This window comes from Oncorhynchus kisutch, linkage group LG9, assembly GCF_002021735.2.
Source record: "Oncorhynchus kisutch isolate 150728-3 linkage group LG9, Okis_V2, whole genome shotgun sequence".
NCBI lineage: Eukaryota > Metazoa > Chordata > Actinopteri > Salmoniformes > Salmonidae > Oncorhynchus > Oncorhynchus kisutch.
The window spans coordinates 25,037,905-25,053,870 of record NC_034182.2 but is presented as its reverse complement, the minus strand read 5'-3'; the positions used below and the strand labels follow the sequence as shown (position 1 = coordinate 25,053,870).

General features: G+C 44.1%; 1 protein-coding gene across 2 annotated transcripts; it reads left to right on the top strand.

The window, feature by feature from the left end:
• Positions 1-3,992: 3,992 nt before the first annotated feature.
• On the top strand, positions 3,993-15,904 carry ajuba (ajuba LIM protein). Of its 2 annotated transcripts, none has more exons than XM_020491450.2 (8): positions 3,993-6,727; positions 8,728-8,829; positions 11,395-11,462; positions 11,650-11,712; positions 11,877-12,007; positions 12,166-12,265; positions 13,358-13,426; positions 13,877-15,904. In XM_020491450.2, the coding sequence occupies exons 1-8, from the start codon at positions 5,191-5,193 to the stop codon at positions 13,979-13,981; spliced, it is 2,175 nt and encodes a 724-aa protein (XP_020347039.1). In that variant the 5' UTR covers positions 3,993-5,190; the 3' UTR covers positions 13,982-15,904. The 2 variants fall into 2 exon arrangements, with proteins under 2 accessions (XP_020347039.1, XP_020347040.1); XM_020491451.2 differs by having other exon boundaries at positions 3,994-6,727; positions 12,214-12,265.
• The last annotated feature ends 62 nt before the right edge of the window (positions 15,905-15,966 follow it).

Below are 15,966 nucleotides of genomic sequence, written 5' to 3'. Positions count from 1 at the left end.
GCCAAAATTCACCCAACTTATTCTGGGAAGCTTGTGGAAGGCTACCCGAAATGTTTGACCCAAGTTAAACAATTTAAAGGCAAAGCTACCAAATACTAATTGAGTGTATGTAAACTTCTGACCCACTGGGAATTTGATGAAAGAAATTAAAGCTGAAATAAATCATTCTCTCTATTATTCTGACATTTCGCATTCATAAAATAAAGTGGTGATCCTAACTGACCTAAAACAGGGATTTTTTACTAGGATTAAATGTCAGGAATTGTGAAAAACTGAGTTGAAATATATTTGGCTAACGTGTATGTAAACTCCCGACTTCAACTGTATATTACTCCGTTAAAACCTTTACCAACCGTGTTCCTAATATTTGTTCATACATATGCTCAAGTACAAATAAGAAAGTAGATGAACAGTACGTTGTGGATATACATTAAAGTTTATTTTTGAAAAACATTGAAAAGGGCAAAATAAGTACTACAAAGCCATACACCAACTCCACCATTTTGTTAATAGGTCATGTCAGCTAGAATGGAAAATATGATTTCTTATTTATTTTTCTTCAATAAAAGGTTCCCTTTGGGTTTTAGCAGAAGAGATTTATTGCGTTCCTCGATCCTTTTAGCTTCCTCCCGTTTCTCCCTCCACACTTCCATCCCTTTATCCACCTCAGGGCTGAGATTCACTACACGTCTCTGGAGGGAGAAAATAAAATGAAGGGAAGAGATAAATAGAAGAAACAGATGGAGGAGTAGAGTTGCATCAAAAGGAGAGGATGTTCAAGAGCATACAATATATTGCTGACACAACTAAACTCAGCAAAAAAAAGAAACGTCCCTTTTTCAGGAACCTGTCTTTGAAAGATATTTCGCAAATACCCAAATAACTTCACAGATCTTCATTGTAAAGGGTTTAAATACTGTTTCCCGCGTTTGTTCAATGAACCATAAACAATTAATGAACATGCACCTGTGGAACGGTCGTTAAGACACTAGCTTACAGACGGTAGGCAATTAAGGTCACAGTTATGAAAACATAGGACACTAAAGAGGCCTTTCTACTGACTCTGAAAAACACCAAAAGAAAGATGCTTAGGGTCCCTGCTCATCTGCGTGAATGGGCCTTAGGCATGCTGCAAGGAGGCATGAGGACTGCAGATGTGGCCAGGACAATAAATTGCAATATCCGTACTGTGAGACGCCTAATACAGCGCTACAGGGAGACAGGATGGACAGCTGATCATCTTTGCAGTGGCAGACCATGTGTAACAACACCTGCACAGGATCGGTACATCCGAACATCACACCTGTGGGACAGGATGGCAACAACAACTGCCCAAGTTACACCAGGAACGCACAATCCCTCCATCAGTGCTCAGACTGTCTGCAATAGGCTGAGAGAGGCTAGACTGAGGGCTTGTAGGCCTGTTGTAAGGCAGGTCCTCACCAGACATCACCGGCAACAACGTCACCTATGGGCACAAACCCACCGTCGCTGGACCAGACAGGACTGGCAAAAAGTGCTCTTCACTGACGAGTTGCGGTTTTGTCTAACCAGGGGTGATGGTCGGATTCACGTTTATCGTCAAAGGAATGAGCATTACACCGGGGTCTGTACTCTGGAGCAGGATCGATTTGGAGGTGGAGGGTCCATCATGGTCTGGGGCGGTGTGTCAGAGCATCATCGGACTGAGATTGTTGTCATTGCAGGCAATCTCAACGCTGTACGTTACAGGGAAGACGTCCTCCTCCCTCATGTGGTACCCTTCCTGCAGGCTCATCCAGACATGACCCTCCAGCATGACAATGCCACCAGCCATACTGCTCGATTTCTTGCAAGACAGGAATGTTCTGCCATGGCCAGCGAAGAGCCCGGATCTCAATCTCATTGAGCACGTCTGGGACCTGTTGGATCGAACCATTTCTGACCATTTCTGTGGACAAGACCAAGTGGAATTGTAAAAAAATATAGCAACAGTCAAAACAGCTGTATTATCTACAATTGTGGGTGTTTCGTTTTGTCTTAACAGTTTCTGTCTTTTAGAGCTTACTCTATCGTCCACTTGATTCCGGCCTGTGCCCCACAAGTCGTAGTAAAACAACGACTGGAATGCCTCTAAGTTGAAAACAGACCAGGAATTCAATTCACTTAGCTAGGCTGTCTACCCTGTGTTTCTGAATCTGACATTGATTGGGCAGCTCACGTACAAACAAACAAAAACATAATTGAAGAGAACAATGCATTCGTTAGAAATATCTGATGACAGGGCTGTCAAAGACCAACATATGTTACACAATACAATTTGACTGAGACATGTAGTTCATTCTGAATCAATCAGGACCACTGACCAATAAAGTTGTCTAGCTAGCTAGCCATTAAAAAAAATCTAGGGTAGCATTCTATCTAAAGATCAAACGCAGTCTTGTAAACTGGAAGCCGGATACTATTTACATTTCAGAAGGAAATTACCATTCGGTTGAATGAAAATGACAAGTAATTGTAAATAACCTCACCTGTACTACACAATGTCCTAAGGGGCGCCGCCATGTTGGATTTACATGGGAGGATTGTTTTGATCACTAGCAGTGCTCAAGATACGGCAAACAGGTGGTGGATTTGGAAAGAAAGTAGTAACAGGCAGCAACGTGCGATGATACATTTGTTACATTATAATAACATTGATCACGCTCTATTAGACAATGATTATGTGGACTTCAGGTGGTGGTGGTGGTGGTGATGATGATCATACACTTACAAAATCAAATGTGAGGTCTGAATTGGTTGAGATAAAGTCGTATTTTATTATCATAGAATTACACACTTGTATTAGATTTTACTATTATGCTAAAATAGCAAATTATAATATTGTATTTACACTTGAATGATACGTCAATATTTAAAAAGTATAATTACACGCACAATTTGTCATCATATAAAATGTTTTGTCCCCCAAAGTTGATGTCATAATTGTGAATAATATTTTCCCGTGCTCCAGCTGCTCTTTACACTGAGTAAGACATTAAGTATTTTTCTGTTAACTTTACAGACAAGTCCCCACTCGCCGACAACGAACGCTCTCGTCAACTCAAGGGAGCAGGAACCAGGCACACACCGAAGCCAGTGCGTTTCAGTTGAAGCTACTGCAAGGCCGATGAAAGAGTCTAGGGAGAAAAGACGGGGCTTCGGGGTAGGCAAAATCAGCCTGCCCACAGTAGGCCCTAATATACACTAAATTGTTTCACAAAGATGTGATTCATTTTATGGGTTAATGTCACCAAAACGACTCAGATCGCGTTGAAATGTATGACACTTGTTTACTTTGTATCGTCCTTGGAGAACACTTACATGCCGAAAAAAAATCATAGCGCCGTGTCTCTAGCGAATGTCCTTCCGCACATTCCACAGAATGGGAGCACAATAAAGTAGTACCCAAATAGGTTTGGACCATTATGGCCGATTACACATATTCTAGTCGCGTAGGCCTATACCAAAGTCATATTTCAACTGTGTCAGGTCTTGACAACAAGCAATATATTGCTTTCTGCCTCAGGCACGTCATATTGGTGTGTGGTTGATAAGGCCTGGGGCAAATAACATACCTGAGACAGGTATTTGAGAGGTCATAATTGTGTAATAAGTCATTAACCCACTCATGTGAAAAATCTGAATGCGATGACTTATGATTGTTATTGAGTATAAATTATGCTATTGAAAGGTTTTTATCCACAATTCCACATGAATTCCTATTTAAGCCCCCCACTGAATATAAGGCATAGCCTCTTAATTTGGTTAATACCGAAAAAAATGGGTAAACAAGATGATGTCTTTTGATGTGTCTGTCACCCAAACTAGTGGACTCTGTAGTGGACTCTGCAATGGCATTGTTCACCCACTGGGAAGTTTGCGTATGAACGACGAAATATTTTGGGACGTTATCCATTCGCGATTGCTGGCAGAAAGGTGTTCCGGCCTGAAGGAAAAAAACAAGCCAGTGGCTGATAAAGGAAAAAGAGGGGGAGGTAAATCATTTGGGGGAAAGAAAGAAACGAAGTTGTTGTAGGCTGTGACACATTTGCGGAATGGATTAATTCTTGCCTACTTTTACGTACAATTGGTTTGGCAACGGTCAGTAGAGTTTGAGGCAGCATGGGTTCCGTTCTCAAACTTATCAGCATATTTTTTTGTCGTAAAATGATTTGAAAACGGAATGTGAGCAATAATACATTCTCGAAACATCGAATGCTTTATGTTTTCGTTTGATCCGTTTTTTTCTCGCGTTTTTATATGCATTTTCAATATCATGTTTCTTTCAAAGTGAATAGTAGAGTTTGGATACGCTACATTTTATACAGAAACTGACTTATTTTCCTCCTTCCACTGGTCCTCACTTAGCCCGACGAGTTATTCCGAAAAGCTTTGCCGTGGAAAATCGTGCGGAACGGAACTTCACTGGACTACATGTGGCTTTAAAAAACAAGTTCAAAGGGGAATGCTTCTTAATTAAAAGGACCCAAAATAAGAGCATTTAAGTTTATACTGGTGCCAGTTGCGTGGGAAACAACGAATAGCAGAAACAACTCATCTTTACGTGACCAAGTCTAACCTAATATAATGGACCGTTTCGTCACACCGAAGACATGCAGGTGTGGGGCTACCTAGTCTCAAACGAGACCGACAACTTCAGCTTCACGAGAGTGACCTAAAAAGCCATTTTTATCCGTCTTTATCTCCAGCATTGCCAGAACAATAGAAGTAGTCCACTACTAACTCGATGGATTCACATGCGTTACCTTCTACCTGTCTGCCTGTAGTCTCCACAGCCAAGACACGATGACTCTCAACACTGTTATCCAAACATGATTATATCGTCATGTGATCCTCCAAAAATGTCTTAATCGTCTTATTTAACGTCTGTGTTTTTAATTTATTGTATATGTACATATAGCCTACACAGGTCTGTCCGTTGGTTGTTCTAATTTGGGGGGTATTTGTTTAGCATATAGATTGCAAGGGTCTCTGTCATTTCAACTACTGTAGTTCAACTGTACTGTAGACATACTTGAGTGTTAATGTATTTCCAACTCACACACTGTATTTATTGAGTACATTAACTTATATAACATAGTGGTTTGTTAACAGCGTTTAATTTAATTAGATTATTCAGAGTTTTAGACGACCAGGTTAGACATTACAATGGACCGACTTGGAAGTAAGTTATTGGAGAAGTTGAAACTGACTGACTCAGGGAGTGTGAAATTCGCCAGTTCTAAAAAGAAAAACGAGTTGGTCAACAACACCAACAATAACAGCAATGGGAACACCAGTAGTGGACTACCACCAACCCTGAGCACTGCAACCTCCTCACCATCAACACCCGGCCAGTTCTCTCTCACCTCTCCAACCTCAACGGAGGCATGCAGACCGGTCAGTGGCAGAGGTGGGAATGGACTGGGAGAGAGAGTCTCCGCTACCCAGCACCTCTCCCCCTCTACAAGCTCCAGCGCCCCCCAAACTGCTGACTGCGAACATCAACCCTACTCCCTCTCGACTCTCGCCCCCCTTCGGCGGCGGTCGCCCCAGCAGCGTGCCTCCTGCTACCTGGGGGAGGGCGTTGACATCCAGATGAGGCGTGAGTCAGGCCTGGGGGACTGTGACCCGGCTGGGTCCAAAGCCTCTCTGAACCAGCGACGCTACTCTCTGGAGCTCCAGCAGCTGGTCCGACGCCAGCAGCTCCTCTCCCACCCTCCTCTGTCCCACTCCTCTGGCCCCCCTCCGGCATACCCCACCTCCTCCACCTCCTCGGGTTACGGCTCCGCTCCCCGTGGTGGCGCAATGGCCGAGCTGCACTACCTCCCTGAGCCGGAGCGCCACAAACGCCTCTCCCTCCAGGAGGCGCTGTTCTACAAGCGGCTGAGCGCCGGAGGGGAACTCTGGGAGAGCACCAGGCCGGCCTCGCTCTCTCACCCCCCACACCGGCCCTCTGAGATGGGGGGAGGGGTGGGTGGAGGTTTCTTCTTCCCCCCAGGCCCGACACTGAGCCCCTGCTCGTCCTTCAGTCTCCAAGAGTCGGTGCTGGTCAGTCCCAGGTCCAGCTTTGCCTCCAGTACTGCCAGCGGTGGAAGCCCCATGGGCAGCCGCTGTAGCAGCAACCGCACCAGCGGAATCAGCCTGGGCTATGACACCCGCTACTCTGCGGCACCGCAGCTGCAGTTCTCCTCCCTGCATGCAGGGGGCTCCACCAGTGGACAGGGATACACAGTCTCTGGCAGGGCCGGGGCACACTCTGGGTCAGGAGGCTGGCAGGACTACCTGGACGGGGTCTCCTCACCTGGAGGAACAGGGGTTCAGGACAGCCGGCATTCATACCCGCCTGCGGTGGGTAGCCCGGCAGCGGCCTGTTACCGGGCTGGGCCCGAGTGGTGGGATGAGAGGGGAGCAGGAACAGCACGAGGGGAGGAGACTGGCATGGGCGCTGGCAGGGAACGGGCGCGCTACTCGGACCTCCCGGGGACCCGCTACCAAGAGGAACTGACGCGCCTGTTGCTAAGAGATGCAGCACTGGAGGGGGAGGGGCTACACCTGGGTGGTCTGATGCTCAAAGAACATGCCAAGGCCCTCAGCAAGCCAGTGACTCTCGTCAACACAGCTACGGCTGCCGGACCAATCAAAGCCCAGGAGGAGCCAGGAACGGGGAGGGAGGCGTTGTCTGAGAATCGCCAGGAGTTCTTTGGTGAGATCATCAACCACTTCATCATTTATTTATTTTTCAATGAAAGGATTGGATAGATGAATGGATGGATAGACAGATTGGATAGATGAAAGAGAAGGATGGATGGTGCCTCGATACCTGTAGGGACTTGCATGTCCTACCTACCTACATACCTCCCACACAAGCAAAGGGAAAGAAACACATTTTGCCATCAGTGGGCTAGCTAAGGCAGAGGCCTATCCAGACAAGTAGAGCTGCTAGGCTATCCACATCAGACAGAAAGGAGAAGAGAGGGATGCAGAGATCAATTGATGAGGAGTCATTATCATAGTTGACATGCAAAAATACACACATCAAAGATTGTCTGTGCAACAGTCACTCAGCCATAATGTAAAGCAGTAAATCACATTGGGAGACTCTAGGTATACAACATTTTTTAGGTAGAGTTAAGCACAGACATTGAACCATATGGCAGCGGTTCTCAAAGTTGGGTCCGCGGTACTGCAGGGGGTCCGAGGCCAGATAAAACAATATATACATTTATTATTTTTAATGATTGTTACTAACAACAACAACAGATGAAACTACATTTGGTCAAGGATCCGTGGAATAAGTTTAGTGTAATACAATAAATAATACAATGTAATATTATTAACCCTGGGCAACATGAGCCTGGGAGGCTCACAGGGATATTGGTATCCACAGTACTCTACAAATTATCCATACTTCCAATGCACTGTAATTTAAGCTTTAAAATGGCAAAGTTTTCTCTCTGCTCATTACAAAAATGTGTAAAATTGCAGGAAATTAGCTTTAAAACTGCAAAGTTATCTTAGATCCCAAGAGGCAGGCCTTTAAAATGCTCCTTCCCATTCCTGAGACTTGGTACATCCAGCCATCCAAATCAAATGTATTTATATAGCCCTTCGTACATCAGCTGATATCTCAAAGGGCTGTACAGAAACCCAGCCTAAAACCCCAAACAGCAAGCAATGCAGGTGTAGAAGCACGGTGGCTAGGAAAAACTCCCTAGAAAGGCCAAAACCTAGGAAGAAACCTAGAGAGGAACCAGGCTATGTGGGGTGGCCAGTCCTCTTCTGGCTGTGCCGGGTGGAGATTATCCATCCATCCACTGCCAAAGTCATAGTAAAACTCCTTGTTTGCTATTTTAATCTCACTCGAGTTGTTCTGATTATGAGGGGTTCCCCTGATGAATTGGCTATCACAAAAGGGGCCCCCAAAATGTTTGAGATCCCCTCCCATAGAGGGTAGAGGAAGTGTAGCTATACATACACACTGAACTGCAAAGCCTAGTTCTGCTGCAATGTTCAGACAAATTACATGGTAGCGATAAACACAGCACTGACCATTAGTATGAGTCATAGAGAAGATTACAGCTTTGGACTGGCAGTGTGTGTGTCGTGTGGCAGGGTGTGTGTGTTCGGAGTGACTCCAGGCCATTATAATATGCAGTGTGTGGGACGCGAGTCATGCGTGTGCTGGTGTGTTACCCTGGCACGGCGTGCGCAGCGGAGGTGTGCTATAGCCTGTTTTTCTGCTCCCGTATCTGAACCCTCGGGGGATGTGAACTGTACTGCCACCTCCTCTCACTGTGGCAGCTAAGCTAGGCTCAGAGCTGTTAACACGACAGAGGCCCTAACCGGAGCTCAGAACAGGAGGGCATTTTAAGAAGGGCCAGGAGTTGTTCCCTAGGCAGGTGACCAGAAGGGGGAAAAAAACGAGTCCTAATTTTGAGCGTAGACTCTTGTGTCTGGCTTGAAGTATCTTGTTGGTTTCATGTTTTATTAGTCCTATATACGGGATACAGTAATGTTTACTGAGTGTGTGTGTGTGTAACAAGGGATGTTTGACTAAGGCCAAGATGTTTTCTTGATGTGGTGACTTCACCAGGAAAGAATGTGGGCCCATGTCTTGATGAGTAATGGTTGTTCATTGTATTGTGTTGCAGGTACATGTGTGACGTATAGTAAGGGTTATTTATTGTGTTGATTGTGTTGCAGGTACATGTGTGAAGTGTGGGAAAGGTGTGTATGGAGCGGATAATGCTTGCCAGGCTCTGGACAGCCTCTATCACACACGCTGCTTCACCTGTGTGTCCTGTGGTGAGTTGAACACACACACACACACCTCTAGTTGACTGGCTGATTGAACAACAGCAGAATGGTTAAACTGATATTTCACGCAAATTGCACATTGGTTCCTTATCCTGTAATCAGTCTACAGACAAGGCATGACAGCAATTCATGCTTTGGTTTTGTTTCCCGGGCCCTGTTTCCACATGCTTACGTTTTAGCTTTTGTGGCACAAATCCCATTCAAGTCATAGGACTGATATTAGATTTTTTTGCAAATCATGTCCAAATCATCCAAAAGTATCTAAAAATTGATTGAGAAGCACAACAAAGTCACTTAAAGATGAGCGAAAAATGCTTGAATGGGAATGGTGCAACAAATACTCAAATTATAGCATGTGGAAACTAAACCAAAGCATGGATTGCTGTTGTACCTTGTCTATAGACTGCATACAGGGTAAGGAAACCAACGTCATTTTGTAATTTGGGTGAACTTTCCCTTTAACTCAGCGGAAATGAAGCATTCCAAGCCAACTGCATCGTCAAATCAAATGTAATTTTTTAAATGCGCCAAATACAACAAGAGTAGACCTTACAGTGAACTGCTTACTTACAAGCCCTTAACCAACAATGTAGTTTTCAGAAAAATAAGTTTTAAGTAAAATAATAATGATATTATTTAGCTTTAAAACTGCAAAATTCTCTTAGATCCCAAGAGGCAGGGATATTATAATTGTTATTATAATTGTATATTTATAAATACACACACACATATATATATATATTATTTTACTTAACTTATAATATATATATATATATATAATTAAAGAGCAGCAGTAAAATAACAGTAGCGAGGCTATATAGGTAGTACCTTTGACAATTTTTAAGGCCTTCCTGGTATAGAGGTCATGGATGGCAGGAAGTTTGGCCCCAGTAATGTACTGGGCCGTTCACACTACCCTCTAGAGCCTTGCGGTCGGAGGCCAAGCAGTTGCCATACCAGGCAGTGATGCAACAAGTCAGGATGCTCTCGATGGTGCAGCTGTAGACATTTTTGAGGATCCGAGGACTCATGCCAAATCTTTTCAGTCTCCTGAGGGGGAATAGCCTTTGTTGTGCCCTCTTCACAACTGTCTTGGTGTGTTTGGACCATTATAGTTTTATGGTGATGTGGACACCAAGGAACTTGAAGCTCTCAATAAACAGCATTCTCACGTAGGTGTTCCTTTTGTCCAGGTGGTAGAGGGCAGTGTGGAGTACAATAGAGATGTTGAGGTGGTGTGCAAATTGGAGTGGGACTAGGGTTTCTGGGATAATGATGTTGAGCCGTGACCAGCCTTTCAAAGCACTTCTTGGCTACAGACGTGAGTGCTACAGGTAGTCATTTAGGCAGGTTACCTTAGTGTTCTTGGGTACTGGGACTATATCGGTCTGCTTAAAACATGTTGATATTACAGACTCTCTCAGGGAGAGGTTGAAAATGTCAGTGAAGAGACTTGCCAGTTGGTCAGGGCATGCTCGGAGTACACGTCCTGGTAATACATCTGGCCCTGCGGCCTTGTGAATGTTGACCTGTTTAAAGATCACATCGGCGACAGAGAGCTTGATCACACAGTCGTCCGGAACAGCTGATGCTCTCATGCATGCTTCAGTGTTGCTTGCCTCGAAGCGAGCATAGAAAGATTGTACAGCTGTATACCTTTTTTAGGATCTGAGGACCCATGTCAAATCTTTTCAGTCTCCTGAGGGGGAATAGGCTTTGTCGTGCCCTCTTCACGACTGTCTTGGTGTGTTTGGACCATGAAGCTCTCAACCTGTTCCACTACAGCCCCGTCGATGAGAATGGGGACGTGCTCGGTCCCCCTTTTCCTGTAGTCCACAATCATCTCCTTTGTCTTGATCACGTTGTCCTGGCACCACATGGCCAGGTCTCTGACCTCCCTATAGGCTGTCTCATTGTTGTCAGTGACCAGGCCTACCACTATTGTGTCGTTGGCAAACTTAATGGTGTTGCGGAGTCATGCCTGGCCGTGCAGTCATGAGTGAACAGGGAGTACAGGAGGGGACTGAGAATGCATCCCTGAGGGGCCCCCATGTTGAGGATCAGTGTGGCAGATGTTGTTACCTACCCTTAACACCTGGGGGCAGCCCGTCAGGAAGTCCAGGATCCAGTTGCAGAGGGAGGTGTTTAGTCCCAGGGTCCTTAGCTTAGTGTTAGTGATGAGCTTCATGGGCACTATGGTGTTGAAAGCTGAGCTGTAGTCAATGAACAGCATTCTCACATAGGTGTTCCTTTTGTCTGGTGGAAAAGTGCAATAGAGATGGCATCATCTGTGGATCTGTTGGGGCAGTATGCAAATTGGAGTGGGTCTAGGGTTTCTTTGTGATATGATAAACTCAGTTTGAACAATCATGCCACTCCATGAATGTGTTTGCACTTAATGACACACGGATGTATTTTTATGGGAATGAGTACCGTTTTAAATACCGGTAATATCACAGAGGACACGGTATATAGTCAAAGCAAGGAAAACATCTGGGTAAGCCTGGCCTCCCTCTGTTCCTCTGCGGTCATTCATGTTTCCCTCTCTGTTAGGTCGCACCCTGAGAAACAAGGACTTTTACAACGTCAATGGCTCTGTGTACTGTAAAGAGGATTACATGGTAAGAGGGCAAGGCCAAAGATTCTCTCTCTCTTTCAGTTCCATTCCTGGATATCAGTGCAGTACATTTCTAAACAATGGCCTCCTAGATATTACAGCAAATTGCATTAAAGTTTTAAATAGTACTTTTCTATGGTATGATATAAAATCATATCTCAAATGTTCTCTCTTCTCTCCATACTTATCAGTTCTCAGGGTTCCAGGCTGCAGCAGAGAAATGCAGTGTGTGTGGCCACCTTATCCTGGAACAGGTGTGTGTGTGTTTGTGTGTGCGTCAGCAACTCCTCAACATTCAAGCATGTGTATTTTTGACCATGACCATAAAAAAGGAACATGTTTCTGACCATGACCACATTTTCTAACCTTGTTTTCAAAAATCATTTCTTCACATTCCCCCATCTGTTTCGTCCATCAGATCCTCCAGGCAATGGGGAACTCTTACCACCCCGGTTGTTTCCGCTGTGTGGTGTGTTCCAAAGCCCTGGACGGAGTTCCCTTCACCGTCGACCACCTCAGCAACATCTACTGTGTCTCGGACTACAACAGGTGAGGCCGGGTGTCTTCAGTAGGTCAAACTGAGGCGTTGATATACAGACGGGGGTCGACATTAATTCAATTGTCAAGTTGTTTATGGTCAGAGGATAATACTCAGTTTATCACACAGTTTGTTAGGTTTGTATATTAGTAGTACATTACATTTCTAGGTCTACATGTCGTTCTATTCTGCCATTGGAACTCTTGTTGCCCCGCAGAACGTTTGCTCCTAAATGTGCTGCCTGCTTACAACCCATCTTACCTGCTGAGGTGAGTGTCTCTTGTTTCATTCAATGTGTTTGTTGTTTGTTGCGTATCATGTAGATAGACAATACTGCATGCCACTCAAATGTCCAACTATTCTATTTATGCAAAGGTATGTGGACACCCCCTTCAAATTTGTGGATTCGGCTATTTCAGCCACACCCGTTGCTGACGGGTGTATAAAATCTAGCACACAGTCATGCAATCTCCACAGACAAACATTGGGAGTAGAGCTGCCCCGGGCAACTTTAAGCGCTGTTATTGTGAAGTGGAAACATCTAGGAGCAACAACGGCTCAGCCGCAAAGTGGTAGGCCACACAAGGCCGAGCAGCCGCACACAAGCCTAAGATCACCATGCGCAATGCCAAAGCGATGGCTGGAGTGGTGTAAAGCTCGCTGCCATTGGACTCTGGAGCAGTGGAAACGCGTTCTCTGGAGTGAAGAATCACGCTTCACTATCTGGCAGTCCGTTGGACAAATCTGGGTTTGGCAGATGCCAGGAAAACGCTACCTGCCCCAATGCATAGTGCCAACTGTAAAGACTGGTGGAGGAGGAATAATGGTCTGGGGCAGTTTTTCATGGTTAGGCCCCTTAGTTCCAGTGAAGGGAAATCTTAAAGCTACAGCATACAATGACACTGTAGACGATCCTGTGCATCCAACTTTGTGGCAACAGTTTGGGGAAGGCCCTTTCCTGTTTCAGCATGAGGGTGCCCGTGTGCACTAAGTGAGATCCACAGAAATGGTTTGTCGAGATCGGTGTGGAAGAACTTGACTGGGCCGCACAGAACTGACCTCAACACCACCGAACACCTTTGGGATGAATTGGAGCACCGACTGTGAGCCAGGCCTAATCGCCCAACATCAGTGCCCAACCTCTTATGCTCGTGGCTAAATGGAATCAAGTCCCTGCAGCAATGTTCCAACATCTAGTGGAAAGCCTTCCCAGAAGAGTGGAGGCTGTTATAGCGGCAAACAGGGGACCAAGTCCATATTAATGCCCATAATTTTGAAATGAGATGTTCAACTAGCACGTGTCCACATACTTTTGGCCATGATTGTGGTGCACTAATCTCACCACCGCTGTTTTGTTACAGGGCAGCGAGGAGATACTCCGGGTGATGTCTATGAACAACGATTATCACTTTGAGTGCTACCACTGTGAGGTTAGTACGGCCTTCATCTAATATTAACAGCACCTGCTACGTAATGTGGTCGGTCTGTACCCGTGTTCATTGAGAGTGAGCAGGCTTTTGTTCCAGCTGTGCAATAACACACCTGATTCAACTAATCTAGGGCTTGATAGTTTAATCAGGTGTGATAACTGTACTGGAACAATACCCAGAACATCCTGCGAGTCACCGGGACTAGGGTTGAAAAACACCGTGTACTGTTACTGTATGTACTTTATGTACTTTCTGTTACTGTATGTACTTTATGTACTTTCTGTTACTGTATGTACTTTATGTACTTTCTGTTACTGTATGTACTTTATGTACTTTCTGTTACTGTATGTACTTTATGTACTTTCTGTTACTGTATGTACTTTATGAAGAATTATACCTGAACTCAGATCAGAAGTAATGTTCTCTCTCCATGTCTGTTTTATTCCTCAGGAATGTGGGAAGCAGCTCTCGGATCAGCAGGGCTCCCAGTGCTTCCCTCTGGACTCTCATCTCCTCTGCCATTCATGTCACATGACCCGGGTGTGCGCCTCATAACATTTCCCCTCACAACACAACTGAGGAAGGAACTCTATGCATAAAACATTCCCTTTTCTTTCTCTCTATTGCACACCAAGATATGGGTTTGCTCTGATGTTCGAATTTCATGTGTGAGACAAGCTCACATGAAAACGCTGGTATAATTTTATTTACTGTTTTGGTCCAGAGTTTGACACAATAGCACCAATGTCTTAGATCCAGGGATGGGTCGGTTACTTTCTAAATGTAATCTATTAGTTATCTGTCAAATTGTAGTCAGTAACAACTTTTGGATTACCCAAACTCTAACGTAATCTGATTAGTTTGTTACTTTTAGATTACTTTCCCCTCAAGTGGCACCCTGCCTCCGTTTTTGTAAAACGCTGAGGGATGGCCCTGGCGAAATTAAACCACTCTAAGATTAATAGACAGAGCCAATTCTCCAATGTTTTTATACAAGAAAAAATAGCAATGTTTTGAGGCTATAGTGTTTGTAAATAATGTTTACAAACATTGGGGGGAAAACAAGTTTACAGTATTTTGGGTTATCATGGCATGTGATAGTTGAACTAAGCTCATGAGCCATTTATAATTTATATTCTTAAAGAATCAATGGGTATATACGGTATCATTAATTTATAAATCCAAAAATTGAGGTAGCAACTACAGATTTACCCTTGGTCTATCAAAAGTGCGCGAGTCCATTAGGCCTATGGATTATTTTTTTATCAACACTAATTAGATTGAGCAATAAAAGCCCTATTCGTGGTCTTAAATTAAACTTGTTTTTGACTGTATTGAGCACAATACCACAGGAGTTTAGAAGTTAAGAACACCCTCAAACTTAAATTCCATAAACTGGGATCCGCAGTATGCAACTGTTACAAGAGAGCATTTTTCACTGGCTATCCACTGGTTGCAAAAACTGATTGAAAAGGCAGTTTAAACTTTTTCAGTTCAACCATTATTGGGTTAAAATACACATACATTTGAACAGCCATCTACAACAACCACAATCTGTACGGCGATAATAGCTAAATGAGAGAGCTGCAGTGTGATTCACAATAATGTAGATAGATAAGTATTCTTATCGGCCGTAGGCTAAACCACTGCTGTCGTCCTTACCTCCAAGCATTTCTTAAAGTTGAATAATCTTTGAATGCTGACAGCAGTCACAACATTGGACTGTAGCCTACAAAGCCTATTTCCTTCTCTGTGGCCTCTGACTTGTGGTCAGACTCGTTTAGGCGGATCAAATTTAAACTTGCACCTTTTTTCAATGACTTAAATGTCATTGAGAAAACAAAAAGGTGTCATTTTCTGTTGTTGCAAACAGCCTTTCTGAATTTAAAAAGACTAGAAGTAATACTCTTGCTGGTAATTTAATGGATTCGTTTTTGTAATCCGTTACACCCCAATCCGGTTTAGATCAAACCCCTGTATGTCCGGGGGCAAGTTCATTAAGGCGCACACGTTTGGCAGAAGATGAAAATAAGTATTTCTTTCTGGGCAAGTTGAGCATTTTCTTCAGTTGTGTGCCTACTGAACACCACCCAGGTGCAACATAATGAGTCCTGCCATTCCGCAGACCATCACTGTACCAGACTGGGAGAAGAATATAGCCGGGTCCAAGATCAGTTTATGCAGTCTCGGCAACTCTTATGGTAATTGTCACGGCATCGTTTGGCATATCTGGGACCAGGCTAAGAAGAATACACCAAACTATGGTTTTGTTTTTACCGCCCGACCATGTGCTATAGAATAAGGGATTTATCGATCTGGTTAACCTGTTTTTGTATTTAACCATCACTAGCAAACAATTTGCACTTAAAATTTGACTTGTTTACCCGTAAGATATTTTGTAAGTGTTTCTTCTTGTAAAAAAATAAAACATTCCTGTATCGGTTGTAATTAATAAATATTTTCCTTTGTGTGTCTTAACTTTTGAGGTAGTCTTTATTGCAGTTACAATCTGTGGCCAGAAGGTGGAAATCAAACCTAGT

Excerpts from the sequence above, each read along its gene's own strand:
- ajuba (XM_020491450.2), top strand. The coding sequence starts at position 5,191 with ATGGACCGACTTGGAAGTAAGTTATTGGAGAAGTTGAAACTGACTGAC. Across the intron at positions 8,830-11,394 it reads CTTCACCTGTGTGTCCTGTG|GTCGCACCCTGAGAAACAAG; the intron begins GTGAGTTGAACA and ends CCTCTCTGTTAG. Across the intron at positions 12,266-13,357 it reads AACCCATCTTACCTGCTGAG|GGCAGCGAGGAGATACTCCG; the intron begins GTGAGTGTCTCT and ends GTTTTGTTACAG.